Source organism: Ylistrum balloti, unplaced genomic scaffold (assembly GCF_031769215.1).
Source record: "Ylistrum balloti isolate Yb309-2 unplaced genomic scaffold, AGI_CSIRO_Ybal_v1 Utg370868, whole genome shotgun sequence".
In the NCBI taxonomy this organism is placed as follows: domain Eukaryota; kingdom Metazoa; phylum Mollusca; class Bivalvia; order Pectinida; family Pectinidae; genus Ylistrum; species Ylistrum balloti.
The window spans coordinates 612,078-628,984 of record NW_026782496.1 but is presented as its reverse complement, the minus strand read 5'-3'; the positions used below and the strand labels follow the sequence as shown (position 1 = coordinate 628,984).

General features: G+C 35.7%; 2 protein-coding genes and 1 non-coding gene across 4 annotated transcripts; all 3 read left to right on the top strand.

The window, feature by feature from the left end:
- The first annotated feature begins 38 nt into the window (after positions 1-38).
- On the top strand, positions 39-2,728 carry LOC132559149 (uncharacterized). Its single transcript, XM_060223759.1, has 3 exons — positions 39-218; positions 1,385-1,565; positions 2,604-2,728. Exons 1-3 carry the CDS (start codon positions 39-41, stop codon positions 2,726-2,728), a joined length of 486 nt encoding a protein of 161 aa, XP_060079742.1.
- Positions 2,729-6,727: 3,999 nt separating this feature from the next.
- LOC132559154 (glyoxylate/hydroxypyruvate reductase B-like) lies at positions 6,728-16,907 on the top strand. Of its 2 annotated transcripts, XM_060223768.1 has the most exons (10): positions 6,728-6,849; positions 7,866-7,994; positions 8,458-8,495; positions 8,731-8,867; positions 9,219-9,298; positions 11,267-11,357; positions 11,655-11,775; positions 14,245-14,312; positions 15,304-15,433; positions 15,825-16,907. In XM_060223768.1, exons 1-10 carry the CDS (start codon positions 6,735-6,737, stop codon positions 15,909-15,911), a joined length of 996 nt encoding a protein of 331 aa, XP_060079751.1. In that variant the 5' UTR covers positions 6,728-6,734; the 3' UTR covers positions 15,912-16,907. The 2 variants fall into 2 exon arrangements, with proteins under 2 accessions (XP_060079751.1, XP_060079752.1); XM_060223769.1 differs by lacking the exon at positions 8,458-8,495 and having other exon boundaries at positions 6,761-6,849.
- Trnai-aau (transfer RNA isoleucine (anticodon AAU)) lies at positions 7,309-7,382 on the top strand. Its single transcript has one exon. It is a non-coding gene; the product is annotated as a tRNA-Ile (tRNA).

The window sequence follows — 16,907 nt, the reverse complement described above, 5'->3', positions numbered from 1 at the left end:
TATTCTACAGGCATGTAAACACACTCTACAGCGACAAAATGGAGAAGGGCATGGTAGGGGATATCTGCGCTGTGACGTCCACAGTCTTTGCCGGCATGTTTGCAGGTGGTGCTCTTGGTAGTAATGTCTTCACCATGCCGGCTTTGATGAAGATTAAGGATACATCGGCGATGCGAACTGGCTGGAAACACCACTTTCTTGACGGATCTAGATATATGGTAAAGTAGTTGTCACAACAGTACAGTTGACATTTAACATTAGTTTCCTTCACATATGGCATTGTTGAAACGATGACTGTTAAGACGAGTTCCATAAACTGCAAATTTTCATGAAATGAAAAAGGAATTAAGGCCCTTTTCACATAATTCTTCTCTCTGGTTGTATGTAAATAGAAAGGACATAATTACCATGCAGTTTCAGGGCCTTTTATGTCAAGATATAAAACAACATAAACATTCAGTTCGCCGGCCTATAACCTACCATGTTGAAGCTGACTATAGTTTAAACTTTTCTGATACCATTGCAACACAATAAACAATGAACATGTATTCATTACGACCATTTAAAATAAAATTCAGTATTGAGCAAACGTTTGCCTTTAAATGTGTGTGGTTTTTTTTCAAACGGAGAGTCGTTAGTGGAGACACAATCAAAACGTGAAATCCAAGCCAAGTGTGTGACATGACGCCTGAAACATTACACGAGAGTCGTCTATACATTACCATGTATACCTACATGCGTGAGACCCTAGTATCATCGACATATAATGATCTTGGGGTTTCTAAAGATAATACAACCTATTACAAAGGTCACTATAGGTACTCCAGATGACAGTCTATTACAAAGGTCACTATACATGTTCCAGATTGCAGTCTACTACAACAGTCAATGTATATTTTTCATAGTATATGTTTCGATTTTTTCAGTTATGCTTTACTCTCATTTTAAGTGTAAATATGAAAGTGTTTTTAAGGTAGCATATTCTTGGCAGTGCTGCATTATTAGAAACCGTATTTATTTGTAAAACATGCGACAAATAGTTCCCGAATACCCTAGTTAATGTGTACGGTACACGTCAAGATTTGAAAAACAGTTTATATTTTGTATCTTTATAAATTTTCTTAATTCCTGTTTATAGTTACTCCAAAATATATTTATCTAAATTATCAAAAAGGATATATCATCTAATTTACACTTTCCCAAACAGCATTGCACAGGAAATGTATTTTGTGATGTGACTTAATAGCAAAGCGTTATTTCCTATATCATATCTGGTGTGTTTGATTCGCAGCTAAATCCGATCTCAGTATAGAATAACAAAAATAATATAAGCTGCGTTTCTTTATTGATAATTTATATCAGATTTGTTCAATTGCTCTTGCAGCCAAGACTAGCATTGGCCAGTATAGTAGCCGGAAGTATAGCTTGTTACCTTGACGACACGGATAACAAATATTATTGGCTGGCCGGAGCAGGAACCATGTTTTCCCTAATTCCATATACGATGTTTGTAATTATTCCTGACGTGAATATACTTCTCAAAGATGACGTCATAGAACAGAGAGGTAAATAAAACACTATATTTAATTCAGAGTGAGTATGTGGGTATGTAAATACGGTTCAGACCAGAACTTTCTTGTGTTTTGAACGTAAATTCTTTCACTTCAGAATTTCATTCTGTTCAGTATTAACAACATCAATGCAAGACCGAGTGTCCATACATTAAGAAAAATTAGGAAGGACAAAAACAATAGATGATGCAAATGATCTGTAATAATTCAAAAATGCAAAAATTTACCACTCCTTTTTATTGTAGGTATCGTTACACACATATAAAAACTTGTACAATGTTAACAACGGGAAAAGTTTGATAAAAAAATCAAAATAAAATGTTTATGATAATTATTGAAAGGGACGTCATGTCTGCTTAGGGAAAGACTCAACATATCATTGTCTAGTTATTTTTTCATTATGGAGTCATAGCGCCGATAACCGGGAATGGATGAACAGTTATGTTTAGAAAGATAGAAGGGAAAGAAAACAAAGCTATCACATCTATTTGAAATAGAGTAAAGATAGACAGGGAAAATTTGGAATGATCTCTAAACATTTTGGCTATTTTAGGAGTGAACCAGTTTAAAAACTTTTACATCTTCGTTGTGGGAAATGATGTTAGTATAGTAGTTATGTTTTGTATCACGTGGTAGCAGAAGAGTAAAAACTCTATTGTCAGCTTCCCTCGTATATCTGTCCTCTGTTTGTCACTTTAAAAGTTGTCTTTTTTTAACCGATAAGATTGGTGGTCATGATCATTAAAAAATTAACGCAATACGATACAGTTTTCTTAGTTTCGGTGTCATACCTGATATATTAGAGTGATGTGTAAATATCATAAACACATGAACTACATGTATAACAAGAAACACTATGAACGTGATCTTAAGAAATTCAAACTTTCAAGAAAATATATTTAAACCGATAAAATATTATTTTATTTCCTAATAATTTGTCTATTTTTTTATTTATTTTTTTTTATGAATGTTGTAAAAACATTTTTCTTGTTGCAAAGTATAAGTTAAATAACTTTTTTTTTCTTTTTAAAGGCGAAGAATGGGTACGAACCAATGTTGATAAGTGGGGTAAACGGCACTTAGTGCGCAGCGCTGTGTCCTCAGCTGCCTTCGGGACCTATCTGTTTGCCCTACTAAGAAGAAAATCTTATTTTTAGTATCATAAACGCGATTAAAAAATAGCAAATATAGGTATCGTTGATTTTTTTTATTGAAATGTACTTGAAGCAAACTCAACCGATGGGAAAGTTACGAATCAGCTGGTTAACAAAGAAGAAGAAAAAAAGAAAGAAATGCACACCCTCAAATACACATCCTCAAATACACACCCTCAATTACACATCCTCAAATACACACCTTCACATACATGTTCACACCCTTAAACACACAAAGCCACCCTCACATACACACATTTACATACGAAACAAGACATACACCTTCTCACATACATACCCTCATATATACATCCTCACATACAAACCTTACATACACACTCGCACATACACATCCTTACATACCACACTCTCACATACACATCCTTACATACACACTCACACGTACACACTCACACACTCACACATACACATCCTTACATACACACTCACACATACACATCCTCACATACACATCCTTACATACACACTCGCACATACACATCCTTACATACACACTCACACATACACATCCTTACATACACACTCACACATACACATCTTTACATACACACTCACACATACACATCCTTACATATACACTCACACATACACATCCTTACATATACACTCACACGTACATACTTACAAATACACATCCTTACATACACACTCACACATACACATCCATACATACACACTCACACATACACATCCTTACATACACACTCACACATATTCATCCTTACATACACACTCACACATACACATCCTTACATACACACTCACACATACACATCCTTACATACACACTCACACATACACATCCTTACATACACACTCACACATACACATCCTTACATACACACTTACAAATACACATCCTTACATACACACTCACACATACACATCCTTACATATACACTCACACGTACACACTCACACGTACACACTCACACGTACACACATACACATCCTTACATACACACTCACACATACACATCCTTACATACACACTCACACATACACATCCTTACATACACACTCACACATACACATCCTTACATATACACTTACAAATACACATCCTTACATACACACTCACACATACACATCCTTACATATACACTCACACGTACACACTCACACGTACACACTCACATATACACATCCTTACATATACAGTCACACGTACACATCCTTACATACATGCTTTCACATATACACTCACACGTACACATCCTTACATACACACTCACACACATCCTTACATACACATCCTTACATATACATCCTCACATACACATCCTTACATACACATCCTTACATACACATTCTTACATATACATCCTCACATACACATCCTTATATACATACTCACACATCCACATCCTCACATACATACTCTCACATGCACATCCTTACTTATAAATTCTCACATACACTTCCTTACATATATATCTTTACATATACATCCTTACATATAAATTCTCACATACACTTCCTTACATACATAGCTTTACATATACATCATTGCATACACATCTTTACATACACATCCTTACATACACATCTTTACATACACATCCTTACATACTAATCCTCACATACACATCCTTACATATATATCTTTACATATACATCCTTACATATAAATCCTCACATACACTTCCTTACATACATAGCTTTACATATACATCATTGCATACACATCTTTACATACACATCCTTACATACACATCTTTACATACACATCCTTACATACTAATCCTCACATACACATCCTTACATACACATCTTTCCCTACACCTTCTTACAGATACCTCCTTGCATACACATCCTTACATACACACAGCACCATGTAACATGTTACAATATAATTAAAATTGATGAAGTGTTTGTATTAATATATATATACTTATGTACTATACGTATTATGATATATCCATAAACAGCCCTATATGTGTACTTGTTCAGGTTTCTTTGAAATATAATTTATCAAACACATGTTTAAGACTGCTTGTACACTTTAAGTGGTTTATTTTTGCTTTTGAATTAAAAAAAACCCATTATGTAATAAAAAAAAACCTGAAGCTTGTTGGAAACGTGATTGCTTATGACATAGTATATAAAGTTACTGTGAATGTCACCTTCCTGAAATATGACTAGACTGAAGTCGATTGATAATATCATTATATTCCATACGAAATATCTGCACAAAGCTTGATCAAGCACTTGCGATACTGTAGGCTTAAAGAACTCAAAAGATTCAGATCACGCACACTTGTTTACTGATAAATGACGTAGGACTTGACAGAAATAAATATTGCTCTCTGAAATGTCAACAAAATCCACACGTATATTAAGTCACGATGAAAAGAAGGTACAAGTAAGAAACATGATGTGTTTATGAAACACTATGCCCCCGGTTGCAACAAAATTCTGAAGTGGAATATTAAAACTTGTTTCGTTACAAGGAACACGCATGCTAAATCTGAAAGACTTACCTCTTACGGTGCTATAGGTATGGCCAATGTCAATTGTTTTTCAAACGTAGGTCAAAGGTCACGGTCAAGGTCATAGTCAAACATTTTGGTAACACCGGAAAGGTCACATTACAAGGAATACACATGCCAAATACGACAGCCCTACCTCTTATGGTACAATAGTTCTGGGCAAGGTTAAAGTTGACAACAGACAGACAAACAAACAGAGACAAACAGGCAGCACAAAAATGATATGCACCCGATCTTTCGATCCGGGGACATAAAGCAACGTACATGTGTTTCAACATCTCAAAATTCAGAAAGCGTCTGAATGGAGCATGACTCCTTAACGTTGTACTTCACGTAAGGTTCACGAATGCATTAAGGCATTATAAAGTTGATCGGTATTTTACAATAGCATGCACGTGCATACATGTATATGTAACATCATAATATGAAGTGTCCTAACGATTTTTAGCCTTTCCGCAGGTTATTAGTAGCATGTTCATAGCGCATAGGAGATTTTTTTTTTTTAAATTTATACACTTAATTAAAACAACAGCCTTCTCATTGGAAAAGTGTAATAGGAAGGGTTTCATAATATGACCCTCTCACCAGGGAACAAATAGTTTTCAGCTGAAGGTTGACACGCGAACTATCGAAAGAGTTCAAGCTGTGAAAAACTTCGGTTATACGTCAATAAAAGTCACTGAACATGAAGCAGTAGGTAAACAGTATTATAAAATCCTGTTATAACAAAACCAGAAATAGTGAACATATTTGACAGTCAATCACCACGGATACCTACCAGGTCTTGGTGTACTCACTACTCGATTGAATTGTCTGGTTAACCGTACTCGAATGAGAGAACATATTCCACGTCCAGTCCATCGCGATAATTGCAACTTGCAACCGAGACATATTTTGCTTCAATATATAGTTGACCAATATATATGTATGGAATGATTAAATATAATACATACACTGTATATGTAGATATAAATATATTTGAGAGAGAGAGAGAGAGAGAGAGAGAGAGAGAGAGAGAGAGAGAGAGAGAGAGAGAGAGAGAGAGAGAGAGAGAGAGACACACACACACACAAACGACACCACTTACACACAATTTTCGTTCTTATCTAAAGTTGATCACTTATTGTGTGTATATGATTTGAATATAATTTATGTAATGTTAAACACAGTTTGCAAATAATATAAATAAGCTACATAAATTACATATTACCATTATTATAATGTCGTTCATTGTATCAAAGAAAACACCGCTCTAAAAACAAACACCAGAAACATTGCAATTTATTATTTAAAAAACTGTATAGAAGACATGCTTTAGTAAAGAGAACATTTCAATTTAAGATTAAGATATACTAGTGACATTAAAACTTGGCATGCAGGTGAAATGGCGCTCTGAGTAAAAGTTACAAATGTTGAGATCAATCGCTGATACGCAGAAAACTGGACATCTCGGAACATTTTGATAGGTCATAAAATACCGGCATCACGTAACGAATATGTCTGCACACAGACCGGCGGTATTTGTAGCAAGTACCATCCATGACTTGGCCCATGTCGTCGCCCGTCTGTTGCCACAGGTGGAGGTAAATAACCTCAATATTCAACATGAAGGTAGGAATCTATATTGATTGAATAGGAGTGCTGGGACATGCAAAAAAGCTTTCAATTGTTGTTATGGGAAGATGTGTACCCCGTAAATATTGCCCGACATATTAAAGTTATTAATCGAAACATTGTTTCTGCATGTTGCGTGATTTTTGTTGAACACGACGGTGGTTCCATTGAAGTGATCTGTACAGGTACCTACGGAACAACTTTCTTACCGCTATGCGTCTTAGCGGAGTTTTTTTTCTTTAATAGTTTGATTACCTCCCCTTAATAGTAAATTTGGATATTCTGTAAGTGTACTATTACGGTATTTAAAAACATGTTACCAAAAACACAATTAATCATTAGAAATGTATCGAACCATACACGAGTTCGAATTTTAAAAAGCTATCATGTTCAGAAAATGCGAGTCGTTAAAATGATTGGTATAAGTAATTTGAAATTTTCAGTTACAGGTATGTAGGCCGGTTAGCTCAGTCGGTTAGAGCGTCGTGCTAATAACGCGAATGTCGTGGGTTCGACCCCCACACTGGCCATGATAATTTTTGTTTTTTTTCCCACCTTGTATATATATATAAACGAGAATACGTGAATGATTAGAGCAATGCATACTATTTTAGTGAATTTGTTTATATTTGCACATTAATCTATTGTTCATCAATTTCAGAAATATTTTTCTTGTAAAATAAATAAAAATTAAATTAATAAACACAGAAATATCCTAGTATTAGGGACCATGTTTATAGTGTACACGTGTTGTTTTGCTTTTGTTTTTTAAGCATTCAATATTCCTACTCATTTACTCATAAGTGGTGGCAGCACACACAAAATATTGCCCATTCGGAAAATATACACCTGGTATATGTTGAAAGAAACACACACACCCACACACACAACCGACAAAAAAGAGACCAGGAGCTGTGAAACAACTTTTACCCACACACCAAACATAACAAAATGGTTATGTATGATAACAACAATCGTGTGCCATTATTTTATTTTTTTTTATTTAATGACAGATAACCTGTCTGATGAAGATTGGGCTGACCTGAGAGAAAATGCAGAGGTTTTATTTGCTGATGTTCCTATTATCAAATCAGCGTTGTTCACCTGTTCCAGACTCAAATGGGCCCACAGCACGTGGGCGGGTATGTTACGTTAGACCATCGGACCTCTCCACTTTCCATCTAACTTGATTACCTCTACATTGGTACTCTGATAGTATATTCATCAGAGTTACGACCCTTTATTGTGCCAACTACACACGTTTTGTTGTTAATTTCTATGTATTTATATTCTTTGCAAACACCTGTCTGAAACATGACTTTCTCGTCTTTTTTCGCCAAACTATTAATATCTTCCATGATGTATGTAGACTGTAATAGCAGAAAAGACTTCACATTCTGTTACTTTGTATGTGTGGGATAGGGGCGCCTAATGTAGTAGAAATTCCCACAGTATGCTAATCCACTTTCTTTACCTGCTTACGGACGCGAAAGTGTCTTAGATAATTCTGCAACTATCATAGCAACCAGACCAACATCATGAATTTGTTTCTATTTTTCAAGAGCAAAATATTTTTATTTTTTTAATTTCTTTGTGATTTTATAGGCGTTGAACCTCTCGTTAAAGCCGTCGATCCACAGAAGGTAACATTTGTAAGACTTAAGGTGTTTTAGAAATAAAAGAAGGTATTAATATAATTTCCTTCATATATCATTAATGAATCCAGATTTTAAAAAATGTCTGCACAAAATAGATAATCTAGTTTTATGGCCTTCATCAGCTATAACAATTCCACATGATTCACAAAAATACAATCTTATTGAGATTAGATGAATCCAAATATTCCATATACAAGAAAGAGTTCCGATTCTGCTGCAGCCTCCAGATGCGATTGTCACGAGAACCGGAAGTGCTTTTGGAAATTTAATGGCGGAATATGTCCTTGGTCATATCATAGCAACTGAAAGGAAATTTTTACTGATGGCTGATGATCAGAAAGCTAAAAAATGGAATCCGTGAGTGAAATCATACTTCAAGAACGTTTCACAAAATTGAATTCAAGTTCACATTGTGATTACATCATTTTTAAAAAATGATTTCTACTGTTTCATGTTATTGAGTCAGATCAGTATTATTTAGATAAAATTGTTGATGTTTTTTGAAGCGTTTACTATTTGACTTCCTTATTCTGCATGTATAAGTGATCAAACACGCGAGAAAATAACAAAAAATAAAAAACAAACAACAAACCCAAACTATTGAATGAAAACAGATATGAGAAAAATCAAAGCAAGACACCTACTGGACCAGCAATATACATGACTAAGTATTTCCTTATTGGTCTTAATAAAGTATTTCTATTTCAGACATGTATATAAACAAGATATTCGGTTGTTGTCGCAGTTAAGACTTGGTATACTTGGAGCAGGACAGATCGGTACACAAAGTAAGTATACAATTCTGTATACACGTATGTGTAAATAAAGTTAAACTTATCTGAATATCTGATATCCTAGGAGGATCTTGGCGCTCACCACTTGTGATCTTTATTAGTTCTATGTAGCTTGGATTATTTCCTGACTAGTAATTGTACTGACAATAGAAATGCAGGTATGTCATCATATACACTGTAACACCATTAATTTAAGAATGATATATCAAGTACTTATCATGTAATAATGATACCTTAATAAGGCCTACTTTCTGCCAAATAACGAAAATGAACTTGGTTTATCAAAATCTAAGATGGCCACCTGTCGGCCATTTTATTTGTTACACAAACAAAGAAAGGCCAACATGGAATTTGAGAATAATTCTTCAAATGCTTTCTAAAAACAGCGATAAAAACTGTAAAAGTCTCCGATGGTAGCCTTTAAACTTGACATCAAGGGGGGATCAGTACATTATTTTTTTGAATGATTCATTCAGTTCTTAAAAAAGTTCACAAGAATCTTTAATTGTCAAAATCCATGATGGTCACCTGTAAAACCTTTTTATTTTGTTGCCAGTGCCTAATGGACAATTTACGTCTTAGAATACAAGACAACCTACCTAATAAAATACTTCTCAAGGGAAAAAAACATTGCTGTCTATTTCCAAGATGGTCTTCTCTCGGCCATTTTGATTTTCTTTTTAATCCCAAAATAGGCGATATGCAAATGAAGTTTGGGGACGATCGATCCAGTTATTTCAGGAAATAACAATAATATCAAACTTTCCGTAACAAGAATTGTTTACAGACAGATAGATTGACACCAGCCTAGATCAAGGGCGACATGAATAGCATGTCGTCGTAAGATGATGGACTGAAAACAGACTTACTTCCTCCTGTAGGAAACTTATTTGATACCGGAATTATCTCGGTAAAGGTATCGTTATATTGTTGGAGAAAACAGAGACCTACTTGTTTATTACTTCACATTAAAGACGTATATTCATTCACAGTACAAACAACTGGCTTGTTATCCGCTACTTTCTTATATTGTTTGCAAAAAATTACGTTTCTTAGTTGACTAATGCCGCTTAATGTTACGACTTACATTGTATTCATAGCTAGCCTAGCTGTCCATCTCTATTGACCGATCGCGGATCATACGTCTACAGAAGAGAATTAAGGCAGCTATCTCTGTAATGGATTAGACGAATCGCTCTGTATAAAACCCATTACACACAGAAAATATCGAATACAAATGACTTAATCTTTAGTTATTTTATTTCTTTGTGTCCAAAATAGATTTCGACTGACCGTGACGTGATCTGGTCCTGAAGGTTGAAATAATCGGATATACTGGTGTACATAGAGTATCCTGTAAAACCTCACTTGCCATGAATACCTTGGTGTACTACAAATACATTTTGGTGTATATTGTTGATGAAATATATCATAATTGGTACACGAGAGTATAACAGTAAAACAGGAAGGGCAACTGCTACATGATTGTTTGTAAAAGAATTATAGTATTTTGTTAACCGCAAACAATGTTATGTTATTTGTACCGGAATATAAATTAGAAGTTTTATGAAGTATTCGTGAAGCATTCTACTTAATACTTGATGAGGATAAAAATGCGTGCCTTGTGTACATGCATTAGGTAATTACATCGTAGATGATGAAATTGGATTTAGAAATTATATGTATAACATGTGTTCAATGGTAGGCCTTCATAATCAGACTCTCTTATTGAGACCCACGGAGACCTACGTTCGATATTCGTTGTTTGGCTCTAGTTTTACATGGCATGTTTCGTCGATAAGCAGAATACATTTCAAATATGCTGTGCACTGACCGATTCGAAACATCTGGTCATATGCTTTTTTGTAGAGCTCTCTAATGATTTCTTTTCGTCAGTTGTATGAGTCAGATAGTTCTTTTCTTAATGTTGGTATTCATTTTATTTAATTCTTTTTTTTTTAGTCGGCACATTATGTAAATCAGTTGGCATGGAAGTTTGGGGGTTGACAAGATCTTCAAAATCCGACAGTCATGGTCCTCTCGACGCTTATAGGTACATAAACGTAAAAGCAAAACGCAATAATTGTATAGATAATACGTTCTTCCAAATACTGTTTTGTGGATTTATTCAAATATTTTAAAGCTTGTTTAGATTTGAAATTAAACTGATATTTTTATAATCTACATATCATTTAAATTTAAATTTGATATTTTGCTATTTGTATCATTTCTTGACACTTGATCTGCCAACATTCAACATGTCAATTTTATATCTAACAACTCACTTCTGCACCAACATATATTAGTGTTTATATCACAGAATGAAGCTAATGGAATGTACATATTGCAGGACAACTGACCAGTTAGTGGACATTCTTCAGAACTGTGACTACATCTGTAACGTTTTACCTGCCACTCCAGAAACCAGAGGCCTCCTTTCTGGGGATACCTTATCTCATTGTAAGACAAAGGTGTGTAACTTTTCCGACCCCCTGGGCCTCCTGTCTCGTGGTACAAATGTATATCATTTCATTGTAAGACAAAGGTGTGTAACTTCCCCGACCCCGTGGGCCTCCTGTCTCGTGGTACAAATGTATATTATCTCGCTGTAAGACAAAGGTGTGTAACATTCCCGACCCCGGGACCTTCTGTCTCGAACGATTGGCCAACAGGACCTCCTGTCAGGGAATTTATTCATTATATTGGGAATAATATAACCCACAGAATTGTTAGGTGTTGATGAGCCGTATTCCTGCTAGAGAATTAGGTATTGATGAGCCGTATTCCTGCTAGAGAATCAGGTGTTGATGAGCCGTATTCCTGCTAGAGAATCAGGTGTTGATGAGCCGTATTCCTGCTAGAGAATCAGGTGTTGATGAGCCGTATTCCTGCTAGAGAATCAGGTGTTGATGAGCCGTATTCCTGCTAGAGAATTAGGTATTGATGAGCCGTATTCCTGCTAGAGAATTAGATATTGATGAGCCGTATTCCTGCTAGAGAATTAGGTGTCGATGAGCCGTATTCCTGCTAGAGAATTAGGTGTCGATGAGCCGTATTCCTGCTAGAGAATTAGGTGTCGATGAGCCGTATTCCTGCTAGAGAATTAGGTGTCGATGAGCCGTATTCCTGCTAGAGAATTAGGTGTTGATGAGCCGTATTCCTGCTAGAGAATTAGGTGTTGATGAGCCGTATTCCTGCTAGAGAATTAGGTGTTGATGAGCCGTATTCCTGCTAGAGAATTAGGTGTTGATGAGCCATATTCCTGATAGAGAATTAGGTGTTGATGAGCCGTATTCCTGCTAGAGAATTAGATATTGATGAGCCGTATTCCTGCTAGAGAATTAGGTGTTGATGAGCCGTATTCCTGCTAGAGAATTAGGTGTTGATGAGCCGTATTCCTGCTAGAGAATTAGGTGTTGATGAGCCGTATTCCTGCTAGAGAATTAGGTGTTGATGAGCCGTATTCCTGCTAGAGAATTAGGTGTTGATGAGCCGTATTCCTGCTAGAGAATTAGGTGTTGATGAGCCGTATTCCTGCTAGAGAATTAGGTGTTGATGAGCCGTATTCCTGCTAGAGAATTAGGTGTTGATGAGCCGTATTCCTGCTAGAGAATTAGGTGTTGATGAGCCGTATTCCTGCTAGAGAATTAGGTGTTGATGAGCCGTATTCCTGCTAGAGAATTAGGTGTTGATGAGCCGTATTCCTGCTAGAGAATTAGGTGTTGATGAGCCGTATTCCTGCTAGAGAATTAGGTGTTGATGAGCCGTATTCCTGCTAGAGAATTAGGTGTTGATGAGCCGTATTCCTGCTAGAGAATTAGGTGTTGATGAGCCGTATTCCTGCTAGAGAATTAGGTGTTGATGAGCCGTATTCCTGCTAGAGAATTAGGTGTTGATGAGCCGTATTCCTGCTAGAGAATTAGGTGTTGATGAGCCGTATTCCTGCTAGAGAATTAGGTGTTGATGAGCCGTATTCCTGCTGGAGAATTAGGTGTTGATGAGCCATATTCCTGCTAGAGAATTAGGTGTTGATGAGCCGTATTCCTGCTAGAGAATTAGGTGTTGATGAGCCGTATTCCTGCTAGAGAATTAGGTATTGATGAGCCATATTCCTGCTAGAGAATTAGGTGTTGATGAGCCGTATTCCTGCTAGAGAATTAGGTGTTGATGAGCCATATTCCTGCTAGAGAATTAGGTGTTGATGAGCCGTATTCCTGCTAGAGAATTAGGTGTTGATGAGCCATATTCCTGCTAGAGAATTAGATATTGATGAGCCGTATTCCTGCTAGAGAATTAGGTGTTGATGAGCCATATTCCTGCTAGAGAATTAGGTGTTGATGAGCCATATTCCTGCTAGAGAATTAGGTGTTGATGAGCCGTATTCCTGCTAGAGAATTAGGTGTTGATGAGCCGTATTCCTGCTAGAGAATTAGGTGTTGATGAGCCATATTCCTGCTAGAGAATTAGGTGTTGATGAGCCGTATTCCTGCTAGAGAATTAGGTGTTGATGAGCCATATTCCTGCTAGAGAATTAGGTGTTGATGAGCCATATTCCTGCTAGAGAATTAGATATTGATGAGCCGTATTCCTGCTAGAGAATTAGGTGTTGATGAGCCATATTCCTGCTAGAGAATTAGGTGTTGATGAGCCGTATTCCTGCTAGAGAATTAGGTGTTGATGAGCCGTATTCCTGCTAGAGAATTAGGTGTTGATGAGCCGTATTCCTGCTAGAGAATTAGGTGTTGATGAGCCATATTCCTGCTATGGAATTGATATGTTTCCTGTCTATGACAACCTAATCTGATTTTGAAGCAATGTCTGAGTAAGAGATTATCTCATTTTAAGGTAAATCTGCATTCTTTATCAAGTGATTAGTAAGTTCACTTCACCGAACTCAAATCTATATGGTTTACTCATAATGCTATATTTCTTCGTTTCAGAAGTCGACTTTTATAAATGTAGGCCGAGGCAGTATTGTAGACGAGGATAGTTTAGTTAGGGCGATTGAGTAAGTGCAGAAATACTTTTGTTCCATTTGCTGTACGGCATGTTCCTTTTCATGTTCACATGAAAAAACACGGAAACACATACTTGCCTCTCAGTACCCCTTATCTTAGGTCTGACTGAAATTTACACTTTGTGCTTTTTAAATATGTTGTTTCAATTTATTGGCATTTGGAAGTGTTTAGGGATTCTTTAGACTAGCTTATTAAACGTTTATTTTCGTGTGTGTTTCTGTGATGACTTTATGTAGTACCGTAAAATCGTTGCCATGATACTACATGTTTAAGGACTAGACCGATAAATCTGCAATATCTATATTACTACACAAAATGATCATGAATAGTTTTGACAAGGAACCTGAAGCAGAACAGTTCAATGTACTTTTTTTCTATTGGTTTATTTTCTTACTGTTGCGAATACTGCATGCAATTTATGAACATATGTGAGTTGTATGTTCAGCTGTTCTAGATCAAGAAATCTTGTGAAGAATCGTCTTCAATTCAGTTGATATTTTCATTTCCTGTTTATGTGGAATACATCGAATTGACAAGTTCGAGGTCAGATCAACTGAAAGGCTTAGAATCTTAATATTTGTTTGATAGGTCTCTGGGATATGGTCAAATAAAGTTTGTAAAGAGAATTGACCATGATTCGTATTCAAGGTCACAAGGCTCAAATTTGTTAAAATTTTCAAACGACTTCAGATGCAAGAAAACATGCTAGAATCATGATATGTGACGGACAGGTTCCTAGGATGAAGCCCGCCAGTATTTGCAGACAGAAATGACTTTGACCCATATACAGGTTCACAAGGATCAGATTTGTTAAAACATTATAAAAACTTCTTCTGATTAACCAAAAGGCCCAGAATCATGATATTTGGTTTGTAAGTTCTTTGAATGAAAGTCAGTTATATGATATGATAATGCATTTGTTAAAGCATTGAATACCATTGACTAATGCAGGCCAACTGGGCCTTTTGTTTATCCTTACAGTAATCACTGGATAGCTGGCGCTGTATTAGACGTATTTGAGCAGGAACCACTGCCATATGACAGCAAACTATGGTCCCTTCCCAATGTTGTGATCACACCTCATATGTCTGGACCATGTATCACAGAACTGGTAAGAATAACACTAAATATCAATATAGTTGTCTGGCATGCGACGAAAAATTGCGATAGTCAAATTGTGATGTGGCTATTTCGGCAGTGAAGGCAGCGTCGGCAACATTTCATCTTAAATATAGTGATCAATATGTATGAGTCCAACTTAAACCAAACGCGATCACCATTATTATCCTTCAAACACACCTGATTTGTTTTTATATAAGAAACTGTCCTAAAAGTGATATGAATGAATTACTTAAAATGAATTAATTTAAACACGGAATTTCCTTTAGCGTTTGTAGCTCTTTTAAAACCACTTTGATAAAATAAAAACAAATAACAACAATAAGACTATGAGCCTGTAATTTACATACAATAATATATGTATTTTTGATTTCTTTTTACAGGTGGCAAAACCTTTTACCGTTAGTTATAAGAAATACATAGCCGGGGATACTCTGGACTACATCGTAAAGTGGGCGAGTGGCTACTGAGACTGACCACTGAATCGAATGTTTTATTAAGACTACCAAGAAACATGTTATACAATTTACCAGACATGCCTGTCTGACCTGTAAATCAGAATTACACAGCAGAATGCCATTAAGGAATCCTAAATATATCATATTTTTATGCAGACTATTGTTACGTCGTTTTTAACCAGAACTTAGTCCCTATTTATATTTTGTCCGTCATGCGTCGTCTGTCCGTAAATGATTGACCATTTTGACTTTTCAAATATCCCTTTAGCAGGTTCCATTAAGGTTTTCTATTGCAGAAGACGAACCAAATTTGTAAGTTACAATGTGTTTACTGCTCCAGGGATGTGAGACACGCGGCTAAAATATGTCGAATTGACTGAAATTTTAAAAATATTTCTCAATATTCAGATATGATAGAATCAAATACTCTTCATGGATAGAAGAATCTTATCTCATTCTACGAAAATTATAAATTTTGTGACCTCAGAGTCTCGCATTTCCCCCGATAAGGAGGGAAATTTTAATTTTGTTTCTGGAGGTTAATAACACCATTGATTATATTCTAACAAATTTTCAGTTTAGATGATCAGTATTATAAACCTGAGATTTCATTTTGATATTTTATCTTGACTGACCCTCGGGGATTAAAGAGGCAGGAAATCAGATGACACATTATATCTAATTTTTTGCTGTTTTCTTCCTCAACTTCATCTGCTGTAGAAGACGTTAATCTGACTGTCCAAATTACAAATGTTAAATCCGTTATAAACAAAATGTCGTCTCTTAAAGACAGACTTGGCTTCAATTTATGATTTCCGGAGATATTCTATTCTGAATATCGCAGCATGTCAATCCACGACACGAACACGTAAATAGTTACCGAAGGAGCACTATACACATTATTTCGTGAAATCTGATAACTTCATCACTTCGTTGTTTTGGTAATATCAAATAATTCTTACACGTTTATTATTTGTTTCATTTGTTATTAAAATATATATATATTTA